The 26,800-nt window shown below is 44.4% G+C and overlaps 1 protein-coding gene across 16 annotated transcripts in view; it reads left to right on the top strand.

The window, feature by feature from the left end:
- Positions 1-26,800, top strand: part of ABTB3 (ankyrin repeat and BTB domain containing 3) — a 505,725-nt gene that overhangs the window by 249,754 nt on the left and 229,171 nt on the right. The window contains exon 1 of one of the 16 annotated variants that reach the window (XM_074375124.1): positions 426-3,989. The exons of the other annotated variants lie outside the window; for them this stretch is intronic. Coding sequence (XP_074231225.1) covers positions 3,932-3,989 — 58 coding nt within the window. The 5' untranslated portion in view covers positions 426-3,931. Of the gene's footprint in view, positions 1-425; positions 3,990-26,800 lie in introns of those variants that run through there. 16 annotated transcript variants of the gene reach the window in all.

Here is a 26,800-nt window from a genome sequence, read left to right as displayed (position 1 = left end):
ACCAGTTTATAGACCATTTGAGGAGTGGGAAGACTTCTGAGTGTCTGGAGCTGAGCCAGTAGGATAAGGTTGAGGGCCAGATCCAAAGGCCTTGAATGCCATGCTAAGTGGTTGGGACTTTAATCTTTGGCAGTGAAGGCCCCGAAGTCCCAGGCACCCATTTCCTGATAGTTGTTTCCAGGCTGTTAAAAGCTCCTTGCTTGGGTCAACACCTCCCCTACCCAGCCAGTACTGATTGTCCTACAGGGCTCCTACAGAACCCTGCCCCGACTTTTTTCAGAACAAAGTCAGAACAACCGGATCCTCAACGGATAGGTCAGAAAAGACTCTGAGCACAGTCCTGGGCACCTAATCACTCTGTTTCCACAGTACAGGGTGGGGATGGGGGTGGGGGTCAGGCCCATCTGAGCCTCAGAAGCAGGGGCTGAGCTTCCTCAGGAGTTCTCTTCATCAGCCACAGTACACTTGACTTTTTGAAAAATGAAAAATATCTTCTTTCCTTCCTTTTTTTTAAATTGAAGTATAGTTGATTTACAATGTTGTATAAGTTTCTGGTGTATAGCATAGTGATTTAGTTATACACATTTATATATCTATTCTTTTTCATTACAGGTTACTATAAGCCTTTGAATATAGTTTCCTGTGCTACACAGTAGGACCTTGTTGTTCATCTATTTTATATACAGTAGTTAGTATCCACCAATACCAAACTCCCAGTTTATCCCTCCTTTCTCCTTCTCCACTCCATAACCATAAATTTGTTTTCTATGTCTGAGTCTTTTTGTTTTGTAAATTAGTTCATTTGTGTCTTTTTTTAGATTCCACTTATAAGTAATGTCATATATTTGTCTTTCTTTGACTTACTTCACTTAGTATGATAATCTCTACGTCTATCCATGTTGCTGAAAATGGCATTATTTTATTCTTTTTTATGGCTGAGTAGTATTCCATTGTGTAAATATACCACAACTTTTTTATCCAGTCATCTGTTGATGGACACTTAGGTTGCCTCCATATCTTGACTATTGTAAACAATGCTGCTATGAACGTGTGGGTGCATGCATCTTTTCGAATTATAGTTTTCTCCGGATATATGCCCAGGAATGGGATTGCTGGATTATATGGTAACTCTATTTTCAGTTTTTGGAAATGCCTTCTTTTCTTAATGTAAAGGAAATATATGTACATTAGGTGGAAATTGAGCATTTGCATAAGCAGTAAAAGAAAAAAATTTAATGACCCACCATCCCACCATCTAGAGATGTTAAGAGCTTGTATATTCTTTCCAAACATCTTTATGCATTTCATATTTTCCTTACAAAATAGAATGATGTTGTACATATTGTTCTGTACTTGCTTTGTTCACTTATCAGATTATGAACATCTTTTCATGTCATTCCATACTCTTTGACAGTATCACTTTATTTTTTTTAACTTTTTTTTATTGAGTTATAGTCATTTTACAACGTTGTGTCAAATTCCAGTGTAGAGCACAATTTTTCAGTTATACATGAACATACATATATTCATTGTCACTTTTTTTTCGCTGTGAGCTACCACAAGATCTTGTATATATTTCTCTGTGCTATACAGTATAATCTTGCTTATCTATTCTGCATATGGCTGTCAGTAGACAGTATCACTTTAAATGGCTGTATGATGTTCTATCTTATAGTCAATTATTGAATATTGGACATTTAGATTGTTTCCCATTTTTCAACTCTGTAATCAGCTCTGTAGTAAATTGCCCTGTAATATAACTTTTCATATGTCATTGATTATATCCTAAGGTTAAATTCCTAAACGTGGGATTGCTGAGTTGGACCAGACAGCTCATAAAAGGTCTTGAATGCCCACCAGAAAGATTGCAGTGACAATCATTGAGGTTGGAGGCAATCTGATAAATAGCACCACCTCCTCTACACCAGTTCTAATATAGCTGAGGTAGACACCAGATATATCGGGCAAATGGAGATGAAAATATTGCTTTTATTACAATAAAGACGAGTTAGGAGAATGTGACTTAGGTGTCCAGCTACAATCAGCTTCCTAATACTGGACCCTGCAACTAATTGGATGTAAGCACCTATTCGTGGGCTGTGCTGAAAAACTGCAGACCTCCCCCTGGAAAACTATGGCAGTGCTGGAGTCCAGCAGACCGCTCTCTTCCTATAGGCAGCTGGCTTCCGGGGAGAGGGTGGAAGGAGGGGCTAAACTATGCCTGCCCAGCCCCTCCTCCCAAACTCACTAACCGGATGAGTCATTCCACCTCCCCAGGGAAGCAGTAAGTAAAAAGGTAAAGAAAAGCCAAGAGTGTAATATAAATGGATGTCCCTCCACGCGGCAGGAAACAGTAAGGGAGGGCAATAAGCCTTCTCTAGTAATAATTATAAAAATGATAGCTAATTTGTATTGAGCATTAGGCTAGGCTTTTTGCACGCATCTTCTCCTTTGATCCTTCTGACAATGAAATAGATATTCTGGTCATGTCTATCTTGTAAATGAGCAAACAGGCTTAGAGAATTAAGTAATATGTCCCAAATCTCTTCACTGGTATGTAGAGGAACTAGGATTTGAACCCAGACAGCCTGACTCCAGAGACCAGTCTCTTTCAGTCATTGTTAGTCTGCCTCCCATCATCAGCATCATCTGACTTTTGTAAAGTTGACATCCCCTAAACTTAGAAGAGTGAGTAAAGAGCCAGACCTGCCAGCTTGTGAGTGTCCCCAGGTTTAAATGGCGTGCCTCTCATTGGCCGACCTTCTGACCAGACCTGTTCCCATGAAATGCATTAATTGCTTTTGAGAGAACCACTTAACCAAGTGTCCTGAATTTTGGCCAGCGGTGATTATGATGGACCACACACGACAGAGAGGACCTTGACAAATGTCCTTGCTTCACAGAGGACTGAGAGACACACTTGAGTTCATGACGTGAGGTTTCTGATGATTCCATTTTATCTTAGGGATCTCAGCAACTCATTAAGGATTTGCTTGAATTTAGGCAGAAAATAATGAATCTGTTAAAGAAATATTTTTTTTTTCAATTAGAAAGAGAACGTAATTTGGAGGGATAGAGTGAGAGCACTATACTTTTAATTTTGTCTATTGCCCTTTAAGGTAAACTCTAAGGAATTGGGTAAAGAAAGAGAAACTGAGTTTTTCTTTAAGTGGTTTTCCATCGTTCCAGGCAATTCCCCAAAGTACAGTCACCTCTGTTGTAACCCATTTTCAGTTTTAATTGCTTTACAAGCAGAAGCTAGGCTGGTTTTTTTTTTCTTCTTCAAAGCAAGTAATTTTGGTGTTTCTTTAATTATATGTCCTTATAATTCTTTTATTCTTTAAACATTGGCTAAGCTTACCAAGGAACTTGTAGACCTTGATGTTTATGCATTAGTATATCTGGTAAAAATGTTAGTGAGGAAATGTAAGGTAGCGATTAAGTACTTAGATTTTGGAGTTCCATTCCTGAGGTTCACAGTTGGCTCTACCTTTTACTAGCTGTGTGATCTTTGGCAAATTACTTAGCCTTTCTGTGCTTTAGTTTCTTACCTATAAAATGGCTATAACAACAGTACCCCCATCATAGTTGTTACAAGAATTCAATGACTATTAGTCAAGATAGGTGAGGTTATGCTGCAGTAACAAATCTCACATCTCAGAAGTTTAATGCAACCAAAGTTTAGTTCTAACTCAAGCAAATTCCTCCACAGATCTGGGTGACTCCCAGTGCAGATGCCCTCTGTGTGTTGGCTCAACATATTCTAGGCTGCTTCAATTTTACAGCCCCTTAATCTCAATGTGCTTCCATGCCGGGGACAGCAGAGAAGACAGATGATGGGGAATTATGTACTGGTCCTCAAAGGCTTCGACAGGCAGTGACACAAATCACTTCTGCTTGTATTTCACCGGGGAAAGCAAACCGTATGTAGATGCATAAATTCAAGGTGGTGGAAAGGGCCGAGAAGCAGAGGGAAAGCAGGAAGATGGGTGAGCAGCAGTATGTCTACCACCATATGCACAGTGCTTGTTAGAACTCTGCATGGCACACAGTGAGCATGAAATAAGTAAGCTCTGGCTGATGGCAGGCACTGCCAAAATACAATTTTTTTTAATTGAAGTATAGTTGATTTACAATGTTGTGTTAAGTTTCTAGCGTACAGCATAGTGATTCAGTTATACATATATATATATTCTTTTTCAGTATAATTATTATAAGCTATTGAATATTGTTCCCTGTGCTATACAGTAGGACCTTGTTGTTTATCTATTATGTACATAGTAGTTTGTATCTGCTAATCCCAAATTCCTAATTTATCCCTCCCTGCCCACTTTCCCCTTTGGTAACCGTAAGTTTGTCTTCTATGTCTGTGAGTGTTTTTCTGTTTTATAAATAAGTTCATTTGTGTCATTTTTTTTAAGATTTCACATATAAGTGATATAATATGATATTTGTCTCTCTGTGTCTGACTTACTTCACTTAGTGTGATAATCTTTAGAGCCATTCATGTTGTTGCAAATGGCATTATTTCATTCTTTTTTATGGCTGAGTAGTATTCCATTGTATTATACACCATATCTTCTTTATCTAATCATCTGCTGAAGGACATTTAGGTTGATTTCATGTCTTGACTACTGTAAATAGCTGCTATGAACACTGGGTGTATGTATCTTTTCGAATTGGAGCTTTATCCAAAATATAATTTTGATTTTTATTGAGGTTATTTTTTCTTTCTCTAGATTGTTCCAAAGAATAGCTTCCACACATTCAAAGAGGCCCAAATAGATTCCCCTGGTGGGTAGTAGATGTAGCTGCTGTCACAGTGGTTACTTTAGTGCCCTGCCACTTAGTAGATGGCACACATTTGAAAGGTAGCATTAGTTGTGTTTGCGAACACAGTTCTCACAGGCTTAGAGTCAAGTGGACTTGCATTTGAATCCCAGAACCAACACCTACTGAGTGAGTATGAGCTTGACTATGTGATTTAACCTTTCCAGGACTCAGTGACTTCACAGTTAAAATGTGAAGTCTAATTAACTAATTTTGTTAATCATTGTTTTTTCATATTTTATTATGTCCTTTTTAATGCCCTTCTTTTATTTTTCATTCTTGTATCTTTCATTCTTTTATCTTTTATGGCAAAACTGCCTTACAGCCAACTAGTTATGCAGGAAAATGTTGGTGGCAAAGAAGTTTACAGAGATAATACGGGACCCAGAGGAACAATTTCCTGAAACCTCAGCTTGCTCATCTGTGAAATGGGAATAATAATACTAATTTTTAGAGCTTTTTAGATCACATATGTGGACACTTAATGCACAGAGTAAACACCAATTTTTTTTTTCTTTTTCCTCTTCTCTCCACCTGCTTCAAATTATGTCAGATTTTGATCCTGATCTAGCTGTAGGGGAACCATTTGGGATAACTTCAACTCTTCCTTGCTTCGCAAGGCTCTTCAGGAGTAAATGAGCTGATGTAAACATCCACCAATGTGGTTGCATAGCAGCTGCTCAGTAAATGTTAGTTTCCATCATCCTCCCACCCACCCCATCCCATCCTGTCTTCTTACCATAGCATTATTCCCATGATGAGATGGAATTGCAGACATCGGGGATGGAGTTGTTTCACAACTTGGGTGGGTCCAGCTTGACACTGCACACATCTCAACAGACAACTGCCCATTCCACCTGCTGCAGTGAACTGATCCACCACAAAGTGAAAGGTTAGACTTCACTCACAAACAGGTAGCATTCATGGATTCGACTGCCACTGAAGGAATACTAGCAGCCAGCAACCGCCTCACTTTAAGATTGACCAACAGTCAGCTGAGGTGCCTGCGGGTACCCGTGGGAGCTGATGAACACAAAGTGAGGCTAATGCGTCATGAGAACACACCACACATCCTTGATAACATTGCTGCCACCAGCACCTTTTCACACTCCAGCTCCTAGAAGGCTTCTGAGAATGTGCCGCCGCCTCTCTGAAGCCCTTTCCTCCCCTTCCCAGCTGGTTGGCTGCTCCTTGCTTTGTGCCCCACTTGAACCCCTGGTCAGTATCTATCAGTGAGCTTCAGGAGGAGAACTGGATCTAATTCATTTTGGCACCCCAGGCACTAGCACACAGTAGGCAGTTAACAGATGATTATTGATTGAATAATTTCAGGAGGAAATCAGGGACCTTGAAAACAATGGTTTTCCAGAGAAAACATCTTACATAAGCTCTTGGATGTAAGTGAGTCTCCTGGGAAGAGAAGAGTGAATATTTTCCTTCTCTTCTAATGTCTTTTTTAAAAAAGAAAGAAAAGGAAAGTAAAAAAGGAAAACCTTACCACGAGGAAATTCTGCAGGGTACCATTTGAGGCTGCAGAAAAGGTTCAGTGATTGAATAGTCATGCCTGCTGGGGAGAGGGCAGGGAGGAGGGCAGCACTTACGCCTGACAGCTGCCGTCTCTCTTAAACCTTTAACTAGCGACCAAATTAGTGAAAATGCAGCTTAAACAGTGAAGTATGGCCTTTTCTTCAACCTTTAGTTGGGATATTTAGCAAATGTGTTTTACTATTAAAATGAAAATGGGGTGGAAAATAGACTTCATTTTATAATCCATATTGAGCATATATTGCTACCCTATCAACAGAAAAGATTCTTTTAATGAATGAGAAGGAATGCAGCCTCCTACACCTAAATGACTCATGATTCTTTCTGGCTAGAAAGGGATCTGATGATAGTCCTGGAGACAAGAAGGACGGACATTGCTTGTACACCAAAGGCCTCCTATAGGGGTAGGCCAGTGTCCTGGGTAATCCTTGGCCTTAAAACCAGAATACCAATGTTTTCCTCCCAACTTGCTTTTAATTGAAAATTTTCAAACCTACCAAGAAGTTGAAGGACTAGTACAGTGAATACCTGTATATCCTTTATCTTTGCCTTGATTCACCAACTGTTGGCATTTTGTCACATTTGTATGCCCCATCCCTTTCCCTCTCTTTACACATACACATGCATGTACATTTCTGTTTTGCTGAATCATTTAACAGTAAGTTTCAGGTAGCATGACATTGCACCCCTAATCTTCACCCCAAATACTTCCTCTGCCTTTCCTGACAACATAGACATTCTCCTACATAATTATAAGACCATTATCACAATCAAGAGGTTTAACATTAGTATGATAATAATATCACACCTCAGAAAATTAATAGTAATTCAGTAATATTATCTACTCTTCAGTCCTTATTTAATTTTCCTGAAAAGGCTCAAGAATGACTTTTATAACTTAGGAACCAGTACATTACATTTGATTGTTCTATATCTTTAGTCCCTTTAAATTGAGAACAGTTCCCCTGCCTTTTTATGTTTTCATGACAGAACTGTTTTTGAAGAAAAACAGACCACGTGTCTCATGGAAGGGCCTACATTCTGGATTTGTCTGATGGTTTCCTCATGGTTAAAGTAAAATGAAATCTGTTTGGCAGGAATACCCACAGGTGTTACTGTGTACGTGCCAATGCATCCGTTTGGGAGCACGTAACATCAGGCTGTCCCACAGCTGGAGACGCTAAGTTTGATTTCTTGTTTAAAGGTAGTGACAGTGAGATCTCACCATCGTAAAGATATATTTTCCCTTTGTGACTATCAGTCTGTGAGTGCTAATTTGAGAGCACATGAATATCCTGTTCTCCAACAATCTTCCTCCCAGAAGTCTTAGCTTCTGTTGATGATCCTTACCTGAGTCAGTTATTACACTGAGGATTGCAAAATGGTGATGTTCTAGTTCTGTTGTTCCTTCCATATTGATTAGCTTGAATTCCAGAAAACTGAATTGATTCCTTACCTTCTTTGAGCTTTATCCTACTTATCTATATAAAGAGCATAATAAAAGAGCATTGATGTGGGATTAATCTTGATAATGAATATGAAAGAATCTCACGTTACATATTTGCCAATTTAAAGGAATTACTATTATTTACATTCTAGGAGGGGGGTGCCTCAAATAAAATGAATGCATTTATCTAAATTGGTGGTTTTTAAAAGAAAATGAATGAGTAAAGAAGCGTATAAGCAGTTCAGTTCAATTCAGCAAATATTTATAAGCTTCTGCTGTGTGCCTGACACCTTACTAGGCATGGAGATAAATAGCTCGATACCCTGAGTTAATTCTATGCCTGAGGGAAAGAAGATGGGTTAAATAGAGATGACTGGAAGAAAAATTAATTTACTAATCAGTTAACTAATTCACTCACTCATCATTTTATTCAGTCAGTATACATTTCATGAGTTGCTGGAGATATAAAGTCAAATAATCCCTGGTCCCTGCCCAGGAGAGCCAATAGTCTGGTAAAGAGACTTGAAGCTTCTCCCTGGGGCATCCCCTGAATTCATAGTCAGGTTTGCCTGACTTCAAGCCCAGCCCCTTTACACTACACCAAGGAAAGAAAATGATGGTAGGGACCCTCTTTGGTGAACTGTGTGGGCTGTGCTGTGTTTGTCTCTCAAGTGTGTCTTGTACAGTCATTGATGTAATGTGTCTATACAGTGGATTTCCAAGCCAGCCTACTCCTGACCCCCACGTCCTCCAGGAACACAGCAAATTCACGCTGAAAGCCTTGCATCATCTCCTGCAGGTACAGGCCTGAGCATGACTTGCTGGCTCGCCCACTTGGCCATTCTAGCTGCCCATTCATTTGTCCTCAACTGAGATCATTTCAGGAATGGGGCTCGCTCTTCACGTGGGAGGACACAGATCAGCAAAGCCATTGATTGGTGCCATTCAGTTCTTGCCTCTTCAGTCAGCTTGTTCCCTGCTCTGTTCCCTCACAGAGGCACCTTTCTTAGATCACAGAGAAATGGGATATTGGCAATAGCTGTTGTGGCTGTAATCTTTGTACCAAGGAAGCGTGGTAACCAGGGAGGTTGTGAGGTCTGTCTGGGTCAATTAAAACTTGGTGGGGAAAGGGAAACCCTGTGCTTACAGAGCTGATTGGCATAAAATGCATACCAAACCCAACAGGAAAGTTATTTACACCTCTTACCCTCTTCTTTTCTTTTTGGATCTCAGATATAATAGAGAGTTGAGTAATTCATACTCATAAGTTTATAGAAGTTTCATCATGATCAATGCTAGGTTCTTTCTTGTTTTAGTTCTTAATTTTTTTCTATTCATCTCTGATCTCAGCTCCCCTCTAGGTACCCATCTAAGGTGTTTATTAATATAATAATACTCTGGAACATGTATGTGTCTGTAAAAAATACAGTGTTGCCTTGTGTGTGAGTATTAATGATTTATAGGAAGGATATTGTGCCAAGGAGTCTGTTCTGTTGTTACCATTTTCCTCCATGTTCTCACTATGATTTTAGGATCTATCCATGTTGTTGGCTGTATATCTAGTTTGTTGCTTCTAACAGCTGCATAGTTGTATCAATCAAGGTAGGCTAAGTTATGCTACAGTAACAACACCAAATTCTTAATGGCTTAAAATGTTAAAGGTTTACTGCTTGGCTGTACTATGAATCCATCAGCCCAGTAGGAACTTTGCTTCCCACCTCACTCAGATTGTAGGCTGATGGGGCCTCCACCATTCACCATGGCAGGGAAAGAGAAAGTGGCAAATCACTCACTGGCTCATAAAAGCTTTGTCCAGAAGGTGACAAATAACACACTGGTCCACAAGTGGCCCAAACAAGTCACACAGCCATTTCTGAGTTCATAAGGGGTGAGAAGTGCAAGTCTACCCTGAGTCTAGAAGGAGGAAAACTGGAAATAATTGGTGAAAGGCACTAATAACTACCACATAGTAGGTTCCTACCGTATTTTGCATTTATCCATCCTTTAGGGATAGGCAGCTAGTTGCTTGCAATTCCCTACTACCACAAGCAGTGCTGCCATGAATAGTCTTTGCTTATCCCCTTATGGACCTGTGCAGATATCTCACTGAGCTCTGTCCCCCAGCATGGGTTTGTTGGGTCATAGGATTTATCTGTACTTAGTTTCAGTAGTCACTCCAGATGAATCTCTTGAATGGCTACACCAGTCAAGACTCCCACCAGCAGTGTGTGTGTTCCCATTTACTCATATCCTCTCCAATATTCCTTATTATTCAGCATTCTAATTTTGCCAGTCTGTTGGGTATAATGAGGAACCTCGTAGTTGCTTTCATTTTCATTTCTCTTATTGCCAGTGAATTTGAGCATTTCCTATATATCTGTTGAGCATACTGGCATTCTACTTTCTAGTTTTGTGAACTGCCTATTCATATTCACAGACCATTTTTCTGTTGTTTTTCCTGTTGATTTATTGATGTTTCTTAAGTAGCTAAATGTTAATCCTTTGTTGGGTTTAGACATTGCAAATATCTGTATCTTTTCCCACTATGCCATGTCTCTGTTAACTTTGTCCATAGTGACTTTTTTTAAATGGAAGCCCTTCATTTTGTTGTAATCAAATCCAACTCTTTTTTTTTTTTTTTTTTTTTTTTTTTTTTGCTTTATGGTTTGTGCTTTTGGGATGTTATTTAGCTGGTCCTTCCATACCCTAAGCTCATGAAAATAGTCTCTCATATTTTCTTCTCTTAGCTTCATTGTTTTTCCCCCTACATGTTTGTTTTTTATTCATTTGGAGTCTACCTCTCTATATGTTGTATGGAAGGGATCCAAATTCATTTAGTGAGTCAGTTTTCTCAACATTATTAAAGAATCAATCAGTCCTTTCTCCACTGATAGAGGATGCAGCCTTTATCATAAATCAAGTTCTTCTGTGCATGGGTTTGTTTCTGTTCTGAGCTCTCTGAACCTTACCATTCAAAAACAAAAGCAGAAAAATAAAATAAATAAAATAAAATAAAATAAATTTAGTGTGTTCATATAATTAAAACAAGGTGGATAATAAATTTGAAAATTAAAATATATATAAAAAAGAAACAAAAGCAGAACAAAGTTTTTGTTTTGCACAGTTTGTATGCTGTGCTCTGTGCAAGGGAGCCTTGATGATTTCCTGTAATGCTGAGAGATGGTGAGGCATAATGAAACAAACAGGGATCTTGGGGGTCAGATGAACTTGCACTTAGTCCTTGCTCCACCACTTCCCAGCCTTGCGGACTTGAGCAACTTCCTCAACCCCTCTGAGCCTCCATTTCTTCATCTGTAAAACAGGGATGATTATATGCACTTACTAAGTTTGTTGTAAGACTTAACTGCTATAATATATATGAATGTAACAGTAAATATTATTTCCCCTCTGATCATCATCATCAGAAATGACTTCAATGATGCTCTGAGCTGTTTCCCCAGGTCTTACCAAGGTGTGGGTATAAGCGGGGAACATGTTACCTCTAATCCCCAAAGTGTCATTGCCTCTTGCCCTCACAGCTAATTAATCCACGGCTTCCACTTAGTTATTTCTGGTATCTCCATGGTGTCCCACGTGGGCTCACGAAAGCGTCTGTTGGCCTTTTCCCAGCACCTCTGTGGGTACCACCGAGGTTTCTGTGGAGCATCTGCTCTGCCCAGCCCCATGAGGCTCTAAGACAGGGTTTTGGCACCTGGTAGATGCTTAGCAAGGAATGTTGAACGAGGCATCAGAATGCTCGTCTTGCCCGGCCATTTCTGGACTTGGGCTTCAGGAACACATCGTATTTCTGCTTGACTCCCCTTCCTTTTACAGCCCTTTTTCCTGAAATGAAAATAAAAATAAAAATAAAATAAAGCAAGGTCTTTGAGCCACAGGTTTGAGGGCAGCACCAATGGCTTCACAACCAGGCTCTGGGCTGGGCAGCCTATTGGAGATGCTCAGCCTGTGCTACTGGAAATAGTTTAGTGTAAAGGCTGCACAGAGCTGATTCTGTGGAGGCACTTTTTGGGGGCTGCCTTTTTAAAAAGGCCCAAGTCCTTTTTTTGGAAACTTTTGTGTTTTAAGCTTTTGATCTGTTGGTTGCAGCTCTGTTCTGTCCCCTTCTTTCCTGAGCCTTGCAGGGCTGTCACTCTAGGTGAGAGGACAGAGCAATTCCTCTTGACTTACACAGTGGCCAACAAGGGTGACCGCCTCCTCCCAATATGGCCACCCTCAGAGGGTGCACCTCTGGGGGGAATCCACCTGGCCCTCCTCCCCTCCTCTCCTTTCCCATTGTTTGTGTTTTGAAGTTTTGCTGGCACAGCAACTCCCAAACACTCTCCCCTTTCACTTGGTGATATTAATAAAGCAATTCCATCTCTCTCTAGATCCTGAGGCCTGTGCACTGCCGTTGGCTCATTCCCAGCTTGACTAGCAAGCAGGAAGATCAATCTGGAGCTTTGTTGTGTCAGAATCTGACTAAATCCCATCTCTGGGTTGCCGCTGCCAGGCTGACAGAGTTCTTCAAACAGCCTTAAAATAGGGCTGTGGACAGAATCCCAGAGAAAGGAGACTTAGGAAGTTGGCCCCAAACCTGTTGCTGAACAGCCTTGTGAAGGACTGAGCAGTAGCAGAAGGACATCTTGCCTTGTCTGGTCAGGCCCTGGGAAGGAAGGATTTGACTGGCAAATCCAGTTCTGGGAAGAGATTTCACTGTTCTCCTGGCAGACTCCTCCGGATGGCTTCCCGTGGAGCTCTGGGGAGAGGAGAGGAGGGCGGATGGGCTTGGCGGGGGTTGTAGGCTGGATTGGGAAGGGGCCCTCAGTCCAGAATTTGGCCCTCTGATTTTAAGTGATAATGCCTTGGCTGAGTCTTTTGCAGTTAATCTTTTAGTAGCAGAGAATTCCTTGTTCTTTCTCTTATTTATTAAAAACTCCTAGAGTTAAAGAGGTATATAAATGTATACGCAACTGTGAAATTGAGTTTTTTTTTTACTGCTCCTCCCTTTCCACTTTAATAGTGTAACATATTTATTATATTTCTATGTTAAGTATTAAAAGGAAGGACACAATTCACTATTAAAGCTACATTTCCACTTATTTGGTCTCCACTTAAGCTTGGATGGCAAAAAAAAAAACTTGGAATGTCTGCCACTTGGCTTCTTTGTTCATGGCAGACCCAAGAAATTGAGCATGGCACTTTTCTTCATGAGCTCATATAGGGCTTCAGAATCCTTCTTAACACTGTTCTAGGCAACCACTATTGATGAGAGCTGTCATATGAGATGAAGACTGCTACCCTGCCTTACATGTAGTCATCTATTCTTCATAATTCCTTGTTTACTCTCTCAGTTGATACTTTGTACCTTATATTATCAATTAGACAGATGTTTTAACTTTTCTACGCTCCCTGTAATTTGCTTGAGAGAGGAGTCTGTGCTTGATTTCATTTTTGCATTGTCCTAGCTCTGCCATTTGGTCATCTTCAATAACTACTTGTTGGATCAATGAATGGGTATGTCTTCTTATGAAGACTCCCTCCTCAGTGATACTTATCCTTATATTCTGTCTCCTGAACTGAATGAAAGCCAATCAACAATTATAAAATGAAAACTGAAAGCACTTTTAAACCCATTTCCTGCCCCAAACCAGAACAAAGTGGGGACAATTTGTCTTATGCAAATTTCATAGTGCAAGAAACTGCCTGCCCGGAGCCAAAATACAGTTCAGCTTGGCGTCTCCTTCAGTTTAGTTCCATCAAGTGTGTTGGCACCAAGAGGTTGCATACAAGGGCATGACCTGTGTTCTCAAAGAGTACACCATCTCTGGGGGTCATAAGAGGACCACACAACTAACTCAGTTGTCCCAGTGACTTTCTGACCTCGTCTCTGACCATTCACTCCATGTTCACTGCTCTCCAGCTGCATGGACCCCCTGTTTCACCTGAGGATGCACGTGTGCCCTGCCTAGGGCCTTTGCCCATCACAGCTACTGGTTCACGCCTCACTTTCCTCTGGTCTTCTCTCAATGTCCCTTTTTGCCCCCAGTGACTGCATCACTCTTTCCTCTTGTCCTATTTTATTTTTCTCCTTAGTGCTTTGTACCAACAGGCCCCTACATGTTCATTTGCTATTTGTCCGTTATCTGTTCACTGTTCTGGGATGTGAACTCAAGGAACACTGGCCTGTTCAGTGCACTGCTGAATCTCCAGGGCCTAGGGTATGGTTTCTCAGCCTCTTCACTATTGACAGTTTGGACCAGATAATTCCCCATTGTCGGGGCTGCCCTATGCATTGTAAAATGTGGAGCGGCGTCCCTGGCCTCCACCCACGAGATACCGGCAGCACTGCCCTCCTCCAAGTCATGACAATTAAGAATGTCTCCAGACGTTGCTAAATGTTCCCTGTGGGAGCGACAACATCGCACCACTGGCCTAGAAACATTTAGCACATAGTAAACATGAATGTGTATCAACAGACTGAATTTGATGCCTATTTTTTGTTTTGTTTTTTAACTGGAGGTACTGGGGATTGAACCCAGGACCTCTTGTGTGCTAAGCACATGCTCTACCATGGAGCTATTATCCTCCCCTGAAAGATTGAATGAACTCAGCATTTATTCACACTCCTACCATGTGCCAGGCACCATGAAAGTTTCACTCCCATTGACTGTTGCATCTGGTGCAGGTAGAGCAATTCTCACCTTGTGGGATGATGATAAGGTCTAGGAATAATATCCACAAAGCATCTGAAGCAGTTCTGGACACTTGGTAGTAGGTGCTTATTAATACAGGGCAACTATGATATTATACAGAGACCCAGACTTGACCCCTGTTTGCCCTTTCAGGCTTATCACTCCTAATTCCCATCCCTAAGCCCCTCCATTTTACAGGAAAAAGAACTGAAATTGAGACAGCTGGAGGAATTTGCCCAACGTAACACAAGCAGAAAGTGATGCAGCTGGACTTTGGATCCCAGGTACCTGGGCTGTACATCCTTGAGAGAAGGATGATCTCATAACTCAACATCCTTCACAGCCCTCAGCCCAGTGCCTTATTCATACTCAGTAAATATTCGTGGAAGAATTGAGTCCCCAACCCAGCAAATAGAAGTCAGACAGGATAAATGCTGCAGTGGAGTCCATGCAGAGAGCTCCGGATGCGCAGGAGGGAGATATTCATTCTGGCAGAGAAAACTTTCAGTGGAATTATTAGCAAGTCTCCTGGGCAGAGGCCCAGGTGAGCCCAAGAACTGGCCTTGGGTCTCCATACATCTCCATGGTGGAAAGGAATCCTCTGCTCCTGTACCACTTAGCCCTGAGGGAGTGGGCAGGGGAGGGGCTGCTGGCAACTCTGCCTCTGCTCAGCCCACCTTCCCAGTACCCCTTCCTCTGCTTCATTGGAGTGATTCTTTCTTTAAAAAAAAATTCTTTTTGTTTTTTGTTTTTTTTTTTTTGAGGGGGAGGTAATTAGATTTATTTATTTTCAAATGGAGGTACTGGGGATTGAACCCAGGACCTTGTGCATGCTAAGCATGTGCTCTACCACTGAGCTATACCCTTCCAGAGCAATTCTTTATTCTCCCCTCCTCTGCTCCTTTTCCAAATCGGAAGCTTTCAGCTCCGCTTGGTCCTTTGCCTCTTCTGTTTCCTGTCTCTTAAGGCCCCTGCCTCACTTCCCCACAGAAAAGCCCGGGCTTCAGAAATGCCCTAGATGTCTAACCTACATTTCCTTCCCCTGCTGCTTGCACCTGTCAGGCCCCTCTTGGAACTGCAAACAATTTCTGCCCTGCCCTACAGTTGGGGGTAAATACCAAGGCCTTGCTCACATTCTCTCCTGCCTCCTCACCCTCCAGTGCTGGGACCCTCCCCACACTGAGCCAAGATCGGGCTTTCAAATCCTCTTTGCACATTGGAGTTGGTGGGTGTGGTGTGAGGGGCAGCACTTTTCCTCACTGCTCTCGTTCCTCCTGGCCTGCTGGCGTTCCTGGTCCCCGACATCATAGCTCCTCCCAGACTGCTGGGACAGGGCTTCTTAGCCACCCTGCCTGCAAGTGATGCTTAATGTACATAAAGTGAACCTCAGAAGAGCATTTGCTTTCTGGGCCCTGGCAGAGTAAGATGGGCTCAAGCTCGCGGCTTCTTGGCTCATGGCCCTGAATTGTCTCATGCTTTTTCTGTAGGCACCGCTCAGCTAAAACTTTTTGGAGCAGAGTCCCTCTGGGATGAATTGTCTGTTAATGCACATATCAGAGACTCTGGTATCCAAACTCACGTGAGAGGTAGGCTGTTTTTTCTCTTGGGCCCTGAGTGAATGTTCCCAGATGGAGCAAGTAGGCAGCTCTGGGGAGAGATTAAGACTTTTTGGCCTCTTCTGGTGTTTGGAACAGAGAGAGTCTGGTGAGAGGACACAGAGAAACCATGTAACTGGCATCTCAGCTGCTATGACTGAGGAACCTCCCTGAAATGTTTCTTGATACAACCTACTTTAGCGTCAGGGTTTGCCTTTTAAACAGAACAGAACAGAACAGAACAGCAACAGCAACAAAAACCAAAGCCAGTTAGTTCCTCAGCATGGGCTGGTGGAGCACTTCCAGAGGAGGAGAGAGGGTCCCAGGCCTCGTTCTGCCTCTCACTGGCTGTGGAACCCTCCGCAGGTCTCTGGACATCTCTGGGCTCCGATTCCTCATCCATAACGTGATGATATTCATCCTTTAGTTGCTGGAAGCAAGGAGCTGGGCCAGATGGTCTTGGGAGACTCCTCACCACACCAGGATCCGGGATCCTCTCCCTTCTCCCTCCACTGACATGTACCCAGCCAGGCGATTCTTATTTGTGGACTTCTCTTCCTCTGCCTGGGAATCCCATGCACGCTAGCAGTGTTCCCCTCCTGCTCAGAAATTTGCCTGGGGCTTCCTTCCTGTCACCCTTAGAGGAAAGTACAGAGTTCTGGCCCGGCCTGAGGCTCTGTGTGGTCCAGCCTGGCTACCTCTTGAGTCCCTGGGCCCTCCCCCTTGTTCGTGGCTTTCCAAGCCCCAGGGCCTGTTTTGCTATTTCCTGAAGATGACAAGCAGTTCCCAGCTACCAGGATGGCACCCCCAGACACTCTGTGGTTCCCATCCTCACTTCGGTCTGGAGTTTTCTTGCCTCCTCAGAGATGCTTCCCTGATCATTCTGTCCAAAATGGCTCTCCCCTTCCACATCATCCCGCCCCCAGCCAGTCCCCTCTGTCCTCTTGCCAGGCTATATGTTCGTTCCTGGGGCTTGTGTTACAAACATACTGATTCTTTTGTTCCACTCAACTCCATGAGGGCCAGGCTTTCTCCATGGATCACCACGGTATTCCTGGGACCTAGAACTGTTCCCTGCATGTGATTGTAGGCCCCGAATAAATATCTGATGAATTTGCATCTATGCTGCAGACCCTCTGAGACTAACAATCAGAAATACAACTGCTATGGCCTGTAATTAGCAGTGTCCACCTCTATTGTGGGTTTGCAATAATGATCATAGCTGCCTCTTATTGAGTGATTGCCATTTCCAGGCATGTGTGTTCTTTTATTCAGGCCTATGTCAGCTGAATGTGGAGATACTATTAAGTGGCCCCATTTTACAGGTGAGGGGCTTAGAAGTGTAAGGGGGAGGTCCTTCATTAGAGCCCAGGCCTGTCTGACTCCAGAGCCCAATACCTCAACCACTGCCCTGTTCTCCTGCTCTTTTGTTGGGGGAAGAGTCAGTGGCTGTGACCAAGACTCAGACACAAAGATGTGCTATGCAGTCCAGAGGACCCCTTTAGGACTGAGGCCACCCTCACTATTGGGAGTGATGCTGGTACTCATAGCCCTCTTTGGAAATCACCTGTGTTCAAAAGAGTATCTGGGCTGAAGTCATTTCTCCTCCATAGGCAGTCCTCACTACTACTATATAAAAAATAGATAAACAACAAGGACGTACTGTATAGCACAGGGAACTATATTCAATATCTTGTAGTAACCTATAATGGAAAAGAATCTGAAAAAGAATACACACACACACATAAAACTGAATCACTTTGCTGTACACCTGAAACTAATACAACATTGTAAATCAACTATACTCCAATAATTAAAAAAAAAAAAAAAAGCTAGGCCCCTCACTCATCAGCTCGGGACAACTCTGAAGGGTCGTCCCAGCTTCTGAGCACCAGTGGGCTGGGCAGAGGCAACTTCTCCCTCTGTCCAGCCTTGCTTCTCACTTTCCCTTACGCAGGGACTGAACCCAAGAGCACTCCTTTTCCTCTCTGTATGTAAGTCCTATGCAGACATCTCCACATATTCATCTCCATTCACATTTCAACTTCTCAGGGAACTCACCGAGCCACATGGACTCCCCCGCGCATCCCCTTGGAAGTGTCTTGGGTCTTGGACAGCCAGCATGTGCTGGTTGAAGGCTTAGGACTGTTCACTGATAGTGATGACCAGATGGAAGGGACTGTCAAGTGTCAGACTCAGTATGGTCTCTCCTTGTGGTTCTGAGTCGTGATGTTCCACTGATGAGATGAATAACTCTTTGCACAGCTGCTGTGAGCCCCATACCGTGGTTTTCTTAGGAAATGCTTGTTGAGAACTGGGAATAAGAGAGGCAGAAATTGGATTGCCCTTTTCAGATTTCACATCAGCCTACACAGGAGATGGAAAGACCTTGTTTTGGGTGGGCAGTGGGATGTGGCCAAGTGTAATACATAATTCACCTTCTGGGTGTTCAATGCTTACGTCTGATGGCTTCCATTATAGCCCTGTCCCAGACTCCTTTTAATACCTTTCTAGTTTCCAGCAGGACCATGACACACAATAGATGTTCAAGAAGTGTAGGAAGAAGATAAATGAATTGGCAGGGAGGGAAGTAACAGGGACCAAGCGAAGGGAGAAATTAGGGAATAGTCTCATCATGGACTTCAGGAAACCTATCACTTGTACATATCTCAAACATCAGTGAAGTGCCCACTTTGTAAAGCCAATGCCAGGGGCTGAAATATCAGATGATTCAGCCACAGTCACCCAGCCTTGGACATGTCACTTAACGACAGTCTTTGGCTAGGCTGTATTCAGACATGGTATGTTAACCTAATGTCACATAAAGTTGGGGGGATGCAGTTGCTCCCTCCTTACGTCTCACCTGCTTATGCCTTTGCCTCCCTTTACTTAACACATCAGTTAGCATGACCAGACTACTACCACCACCCCTGTTACTTGTTGAGCTCTTCCCATATGCCAGACCCTTACAGCAATTTATAGACACTATTTAATTGAATCCTTATACCAACTCTATAAAGTGGGTACTGTTATTATCCCCGTTTTATAGATGAGGACCTGAAGCTCTGGGAGGTCCAAGTTCTCATATCAAGTAAGCGGTTGGTGGATGCAGCCCATCCTCTTGGTGCGTCTTCATCCCTTGTACCTCCTGGTTCCAGTTCCACACAATGGCCCTGTTTTCCCTTTCTCCTCCCTGTCCAGACTGTTCATGCCCAAATCTACAAATGTGCTGGCCCCTTTTGCCTTTGGGAATGAGAGTGGATCTTTTGTCATTTGTGCAAATGTCCCCTGACAGGGTTTTGGCTGCATGCCCCACCCTGTGGACAGACATCAGGGTTCCCCAGGAGGCTGAATCACAGGAGTCACTGGGATGCTGCCTCCACTTGTTGTGGAAGCCTTCCTGCTCTTACAGCACAGAGTGACAGAGGCTGCCAGAAAGAATTCAAGAAGTCCGATTTCTGCTCCCAGCGGCAGCCAGGGTAGGGTGGTGGATAAGCATCAGAGCTGGCTAAGGTGACATTCTGGGTTGATCACCTATCTGCTGGGTGACCTTGGACAAGTTACCGAACCTCTCTGTGCCTCCATTTCCATTTCCCTTTCTAAACAATGGATATTACAACAGTGCCCTCCCTGGTGATTGTTGGGAGAGTAGATGAGCCACGGCGTTCAAAGCACCAGTTGCTCCAGCTGATGTGAGGTGAGGGCTCTGTGAACAGTTGTTTTTAGCATTGTTCTCAGTATTGGCAGACAAGCCATCAATTGAATCCCCTCTCTCATCTCCACCATCCGTTCCTTAATATTAGTCACTTCCACTACCAGCAAAGCCTTGTGCCGGGGCAGTGGGAGGCAGAGATGACAAAGACCAATCCAGCCTTGAGCTTACAGAGCCTTCCAGAGGAATAAGGATCTGTGGGTCCAGTTGCTGGGAAGCCTTGGCCTTGAGTCCCGCCTCCACTCCTAGCTGTGTAACTCTGGGACAAGCTGATTTCTCGGAGTCCCAGATTCCTTAACCAACCTAGGCTTCCTTGCATCCACCCTAACCCGTCACAGTGCTGTGTCTGGCCACAGTCCAGAGAGCAGGCAAACCTCTACCATCTATGTACTTTGTAGCAGCAGAATTCCACGGCTCCTGGCAGCCCTGGAATTGACAATATTGGGAGTCACCTGTGACACTTAAAGGACCTGCCTTTAACTCTGGCGGGCATGCAGAGCAACAGAATGGGTTCTCAGTGCCAGCAAATGTGTTCCGAACTGAGTGCTGGTAAACTGACGCAGGATCTATGAACGGATGTCACTGGCCTGCTGTTTTGTGTTTTATCACCAAAGATTGTGGAAGATTGGGAGCTCTTATTTCAGTGAATGCTTTATGGTTTTCATTACTCCCTTGAATCTCTGCATAATTCGCTGGGGTTAGAGACGGAGTGCCTTTGTTTGTTTGCATTTTTTTCCCCTTGTGTGTAACCCAGTAAAAATCAATAAAAGGCCAGCAAATGAAAGCCCTGTCCATGCCAGAGCTTGGCTGTGTGTTGCCGCAGGACTGAGTGGGCCCCCTTCTAGGTCTGAGAACAGTTGTGTGGTTCATGCTGCGAGAGCCTGACCCTGAGTTTCTGCTCCAGTGTAGACTCATGGAGGTTCTTGGGGATTTAGACCACACCCTGTATTTACAGATGGGGAAACTGAGACCAAGAATTAGGAAATGACCTGTCTGAGGCTGACTTACCTAGCATCTACCAAACCCCATCCCCTGAGTCACTTGCCAGATTATTTTTGGGTGTCTGCCATGTGTAGTTAGCCAGGATCAGGGAGTGGCCTTGTTTCTTTCTTTGCATTTTTCCTTTTTTAACACTAAGCTGAGCTGACATCCTGGCACAGTGGTCTCTAAATCAGGATCTACGCACCGGTGTGCAGGATGGTGCACCAGGGTGCAGGAGGAACATTCCAGAACATCTCTTGCCAGTAATTTTTCTTCTCATCCTTTCAGTATTTCTATATTTTGTTCCTATTTTTTAATGAACTATATAATAAGGTAGTACAGCAGTGATTAGGATAGTCTCTAATTAAAAACATATTCATATACTGGGGAGGTATCCTCAAAATTATAGGGTATATGATCAGAAAATTTTGGAGACCATTGGTTTAGTGACTGACCACATCCGTGACCACTCAAATAGAGCCCCCCCCTCGTCATTCTCTTTCCCTCTCCTCTACCTTTGTCTCCATTGTTCTCCCTGAGATGATACTGTATTTTTGTTGCTTTTTTGTTTGTCTCCTTCACTAGAATATCAGCTCTGTGTGGTTGGAGAGAGACTTTGGTTTGCCCATTGCTGTCTCCCTAGCTCCTGAAGGCTGGGCATGTACTCAGCAAGCAATAAATACCTGCTGAAACAAATGAAGGGGTGGGGAGACACTGAGGACAGGGAGACACTGAGGACAGATATACACACACGCCCACCAGAGTGGGCTACACAAAGGGTCTGGGGAAGTGCCAGGTTCTAGGAGGACACAGAGGGCACATGTATCCCAAGCCTTAGGAGACTCTTGCTAAGCTGGAACCCTGAGCTGGAACCTTCAGGGTCAAGAAAGACAAAAACTTCAGGTGAAGAACAGCAAAGGCAAATGGTGGAAACAAGGAAGGACAGGGTCTTCCAGAAGTTTCTGAGGGACTAGAATTTAGTGTGTGGATCAGGGAATGGCCAGAGTGAGGCTGGAAAGGAGATTAGATCTGATCACCAAAGGCTTCCTCATTGTTTCTAGGAGTTGAGGCCGAATCCTGAGGGCAAGGGAGAACTATTGGGACCTTGGTGGTGTGCGGAGTAGGGACTTAGCAACCAGATTGCCTGGATTCTCATCCGGGCTCTGTCACGGCAAGATGTTTAACCCCTTCTGCCTCCACTCCTTCATCTGTAAAATGGGGATGATAATTAGGATCAGCCTCAGCAGCGTGTTGTGAGGATTAAATGGGCTAATTCATGTAAATCACAGAGCTCGTCTCTGGCATGGAATAACTTCTCTGTAAGCCTTACTTCAACGAATGAATAATTTGCATATCCTACTGTTTTCCTGGGGTTAAATCGTGACCAAATCATTCATAAACCACCGTGGCATGGCTCTTGCATTCTAATTCAGTGAGAAAAATAATAAATGAATAAAAACATTAACAAGAGCAAATCGGCCAGTGACAAGACTAAGAGGAGAATTAGAGCAGGGATGTACAGAGGTGCCTGGGGCTTCCTCGGGTTGGGCATCCAGGAAGGGCCTCCCAGAGGAGGTGACTTAACTGCAGCAAGATTGAGTATCTGCCAGGGCCCAGAAGGATCAGTGTGTTTGGGGGAAGCGGGGTTGGGGGGACTGTGATGGTCAGGAGGGGTTCAGGTAGAAGGGCAACACAGGGTTTAGGAGGTGATGGGATTTGGCTCCTTTTAAAAAGGTCCTTGTGGCAGCTGCCTGAACTCATTGCAGAATGGGAAGTAAGATGAGATGGAGAAAAAGATATGTTTGTCTGTGTCCTTCTTCTGATGACACTTCATTGCTACCAGTGCCCTTGTGTTGTCTCCCCAACCCGTGTCATGCTCTGATGCTCATTCAGGTGAAGGTCCAAATGATCACAAATAGCTTACTTAGTGATTCTTAGTTTGGGGACAAGATCAGCCAGTAAGTGACTACTGCATTGAGGGCGCAGACCCACTCCTGAAGCAGAGGCCTGTGGGCCTTCCCTGCTTCTGCAAGTGTAGCTGGCCTGGGACTGTCACTGTCTCCGGTCTTCTCTCCACAGGTCTGACTTTTGCATTTATCCCTGGTGACACATTGACTCCTGGATTTTGGGTGGCTACCTGCTGCAGAGAGTAAATGAGCAGGCCCCAAAGCCAGGCCTCCTGGGGTGGAATCATGCTTCCACTCCTGCAGGCTGGGCAACCTTGGCAAATTCCTTAACCTCTCTGGATCCTAGTTGCCTCTATAAAACGAGGCTAACAATAGTAACTACCTTACAGTCATTAGCGAGTTAATATCTATAAAGCACTTGAAATAGGGCCCAGCATAGAATAAGTGGCTGATGAGTATTCACTATTACTATCAGTATTATTTTCCTGTCTATTCAAGGGGAGAAGTGCCTGCTCTTTGCCTACCTTTCAGAGATGGCGGTAGGATTAATGAGATAATGATTGTCGACTGTTTGGAGCTTTGCAGAACAAAGGCGCTGCATAAATACACATGATTATTATTGTCATCTTTATGCTTTGCGGGTGGGCCGACTGTGTGGTTGGCTGATTTATGGAGATGGCGTGTCCCTCATTGATCTGAATTAGTGATAAGCAAATTTCAGATAGTAACAGTATCTTCCATCTGCTCTACAAGGAGGACCAGCAAGAGAACCCCCACCCAGGCATCGTCCTAGTGTCCAGGCAGGTGTACATCCATTTACCATCAACCCAGTGATGAGCATCAGGCCCAGGCCATACTGGGCTTACTGGGCGGCAGACTGTAACCCTGCAGTCCCTCCGGGAGAGAGAAGAAAAGCATCCACCTTGTAAAAGCAGACCTAGCTGAGAGCTAATGTGTCCAGGGCGCTGGCAGAGTGACGGGCTGTGCTCTGAAGACTTCCTATGTACTGAAGTGTGTGATCTTCAATGTCCCATGACAGAGAATTCCATTTTACAAAGGAGAAAACAGAAAAGACTTGCTTTGGGTCATGTAGCCAGGAAGGGTGAAGCTGGGTTTCAAACTCAGGCAGCCTGGCTCCAGAGCCAACAACACCCTTTACTAGCATGTGGCCACTTCTAGCCAGAAAAAAAGCCCCCAAGTCTCAGTGGGTGGAGGAACAGGTTGACTGGGACCAATGGCACTGACCTAAAATTGAGATCCTGGTTGGGTTTCCATGGTTTCCAAAGTGCATCTTGGGAGTTGTCTTAGGTCAGGTTTCCTGGAAAAGAGACTAGGATTTGCTGTCAGGAGGATCATTGGAGAGGGACCCTGGGATCAACACAGGGAAGCAGAAATGGGCAGATGGGGAGGCTGAATTGCAACAGAGGTCTCTGCTAGTGCCGTGGGGGGCTCTGAAGCTGGAATGTCCCTTCAGAGCTATTCTCAGTCAGGGAAGGAGGCCAAGCCTTTGTACGTCTATGTGGACCAGCCATTAGATACAGCTGTCCTTGAGGGGACATGACCTTGGGCAGGGCCCTCCCTTAGGCTGAGCAGTTCCTGGGAAGGGTCTCAGCAGCTGGGGCAGAGTGCCTTGAACCTGAAAAGGAGGCCTTGGGGAGAAGCCCCACAGGCTCCACTACACAAGGCATTGCTGACTCTGACCAATTTTGTATCTTTTATTCACTATGGAGTCACTGCGGAGTCACTATGGAATCAGGAGTCATAACCAGAAGCCAAGAGACTAGCTTGAACTTTGTGTCTTTCTCAGCCCTGCACTGAATCACCACGTCATGCTTCTTCTCCTTGGGCACGTCTCTTTGTTGCCTTCCCCGCTCCCCATCGCTGTACCTGGGTGGGGCTCAGCAGGTCTCCCTGGACTGGATTTAGGCTCCAAAGCTCACTTGCAGGGCAGTGGAAATAAGTGCAGTCTTTCGGGGGAAGGGAAATGGTGAGAGTTAGTGGGATAATGTATATAGCTCCCAGCCCAGGGTCTGGCACAGGTAGAAACTACACACTAATTATCTTTCTTCCTTCCTTGATGGCAATCATTGATTGATTGATTGATTGATTGATTCTTTCTTTCTTTTTATCCTTCACTCATCCCACGGCCAGGCGTTAAGTGCCAGGTTCTGGGATACGGCAGTGAGAAGGCAGGCAATATGAGCTGTCTTCATGGAGTTTACCTTCCCCTGGGTAGACAGACAACAGACAAGTTAATACATGGATGATTTCCAGTATTGATGAGTGCTGTGACAAAAATAAAGCACGGTATTGGGATAGCAACTGGAAAGCCTTTGAGTGACAAAAACAAGTTGGTGACTTACACATCTTTGCACTCCTGCTGCCTAATGCAGTCTCCCCGTACATGATAAATATTAGTTATTTGAGTATAACTGAATGACAGGCTGGCTTAACTGTCATTGTCAAGGTTGGGAAGCCTGTCTTTCCTTCCTGCCAGCCAGGGTGGGGTTCCATATAGCTTCTCCAGGGGTGTGGTGCCTGCTGACTCAGCAGTCCTCTGCCTGGCAGGGCTGAGATGTTCCTTGGAAAGCCTCCCACCTTCGTCCTTGCCCGGATACCCTGGAAGTGAGGATCTGAGCAGCTCTACTGTGATGACAGCTTGTGGGGCCCAATGGCTATGCACACCCTCCCTACAGCCCTCCCCAAGCCCAGACTCAAGTTGGGCAATCTTGTGAGAATGGGCAGTCTCCGCCATTTCCTGCTCCTTGCTGGGCTAGAGTGCCTGGTGAGAACAGCCCTGCCCCCACCCTCCTGCCAGTCCCACCCTCCCAGCCTGCACCAGGACCATGGCAGGCCTGGGAAAGGGGATCCTGGGGGCTTTAAAGATTCCATGGAGTTTCACAAAACTAGGTTTTGAGTCCGAAGTCTGAGTTCTGATCCTGATTCTGGTGTGTTTCTCTGGGTTTTAGTCCCTCATCTGTAAAATGGAGATAAGGTAAATACAGCCTTGCCTGCCTCTCACAGTTGTTCTCTCCTGCCTCAGGGCCTTTGCACAGGTGCTTCCCTCTGCTAGAATGCTCTTCCTCACCCCTTTCCCTTTTACCTAATGGACTCCATTCCTCCTTCAAGCCTCAGCCAATCATCACACCTGCCTAACCAGTTCCCCATTGTCCACTCTCATGGGCCTACAGAGAGCTGCATTCCTCACCTTGGTCACTGATCAGTTGTCAGTTGGCATCTGTTTGTAGGATTCTTGGACCAGCGATGTCCTTATATGCCCAAGGAAGGCAGGCAGACTGCTGTCTTGTCCGTGGGTATATCCCCAGTGTGTAGCAGAGTGCTGGGCATATAGTAGATACTCAATAAATTTTTGTTGCTGAATAGCCATTCAGCAACAAAATGAGATTATGTAGGTGAAGACCTTTGTAAATGTAAAACACTAAACAAAAAGGGAGGTGTGTTATTATCAATAGGATTGTAACCTTGACCTGGGGGAAACATCCTTTTATCTTCGGGGATTTCAGTGACTCTTCTAAACGTAAGAGAACACTTGCTCAATTCTGTCCCCTGTCAGCCGGTGCCCAGGACCCATGGTACTTTGGCCTTGGTTGCAGATAAAGCAAGGAGAGGCATTCCATAGCCCCCGGCAGGTCGGCTTGTTCAGCCTCTCCTGCTACATCCTTTTACTGCAGCTGCCACAAGCAGCTTTCTAACTGTGTCGTGTCACAGTGATATCCTTGGTATGTCACAGCAGCCTGGGCCTCCTGGGGTGGGAGGCTGAGAAGTAGAAGGAAATGGAATGTGTGTGTGTGTGTGCGCGCACACACTCTCACGCACAAGGGATGGTATGAATAAGATGGGCACTGTGCTCCAAACCCACATTAAATCTTCACATCTTTGCTAGCCCACTCCTGCAGACAGGGCTCTCCAGCCCCTCTTGATATGAGGCAGTCTCTGTCCCTAAGTCAGTGAGTGTTCGTTGAGCATCTGCTGTGTGTCAGGTGCCTGTTTTGGTACTAAGGACTCAGTGGTGACAGTACAGGCAAGATCCTTGCCAGCTTGCAGGTGACTGTTCAGTGGGGAAGACAGAT

Source organism: Camelus bactrianus, chromosome 12, assembly GCF_048773025.1.
Source record: "Camelus bactrianus isolate YW-2024 breed Bactrian camel chromosome 12, ASM4877302v1, whole genome shotgun sequence".
Lineage (NCBI taxonomy): Eukaryota > Metazoa > Chordata > Mammalia > Artiodactyla > Camelidae > Camelus > Camelus bactrianus.
This window is presented reverse-complemented; position numbering and strand designations above follow the sequence as displayed.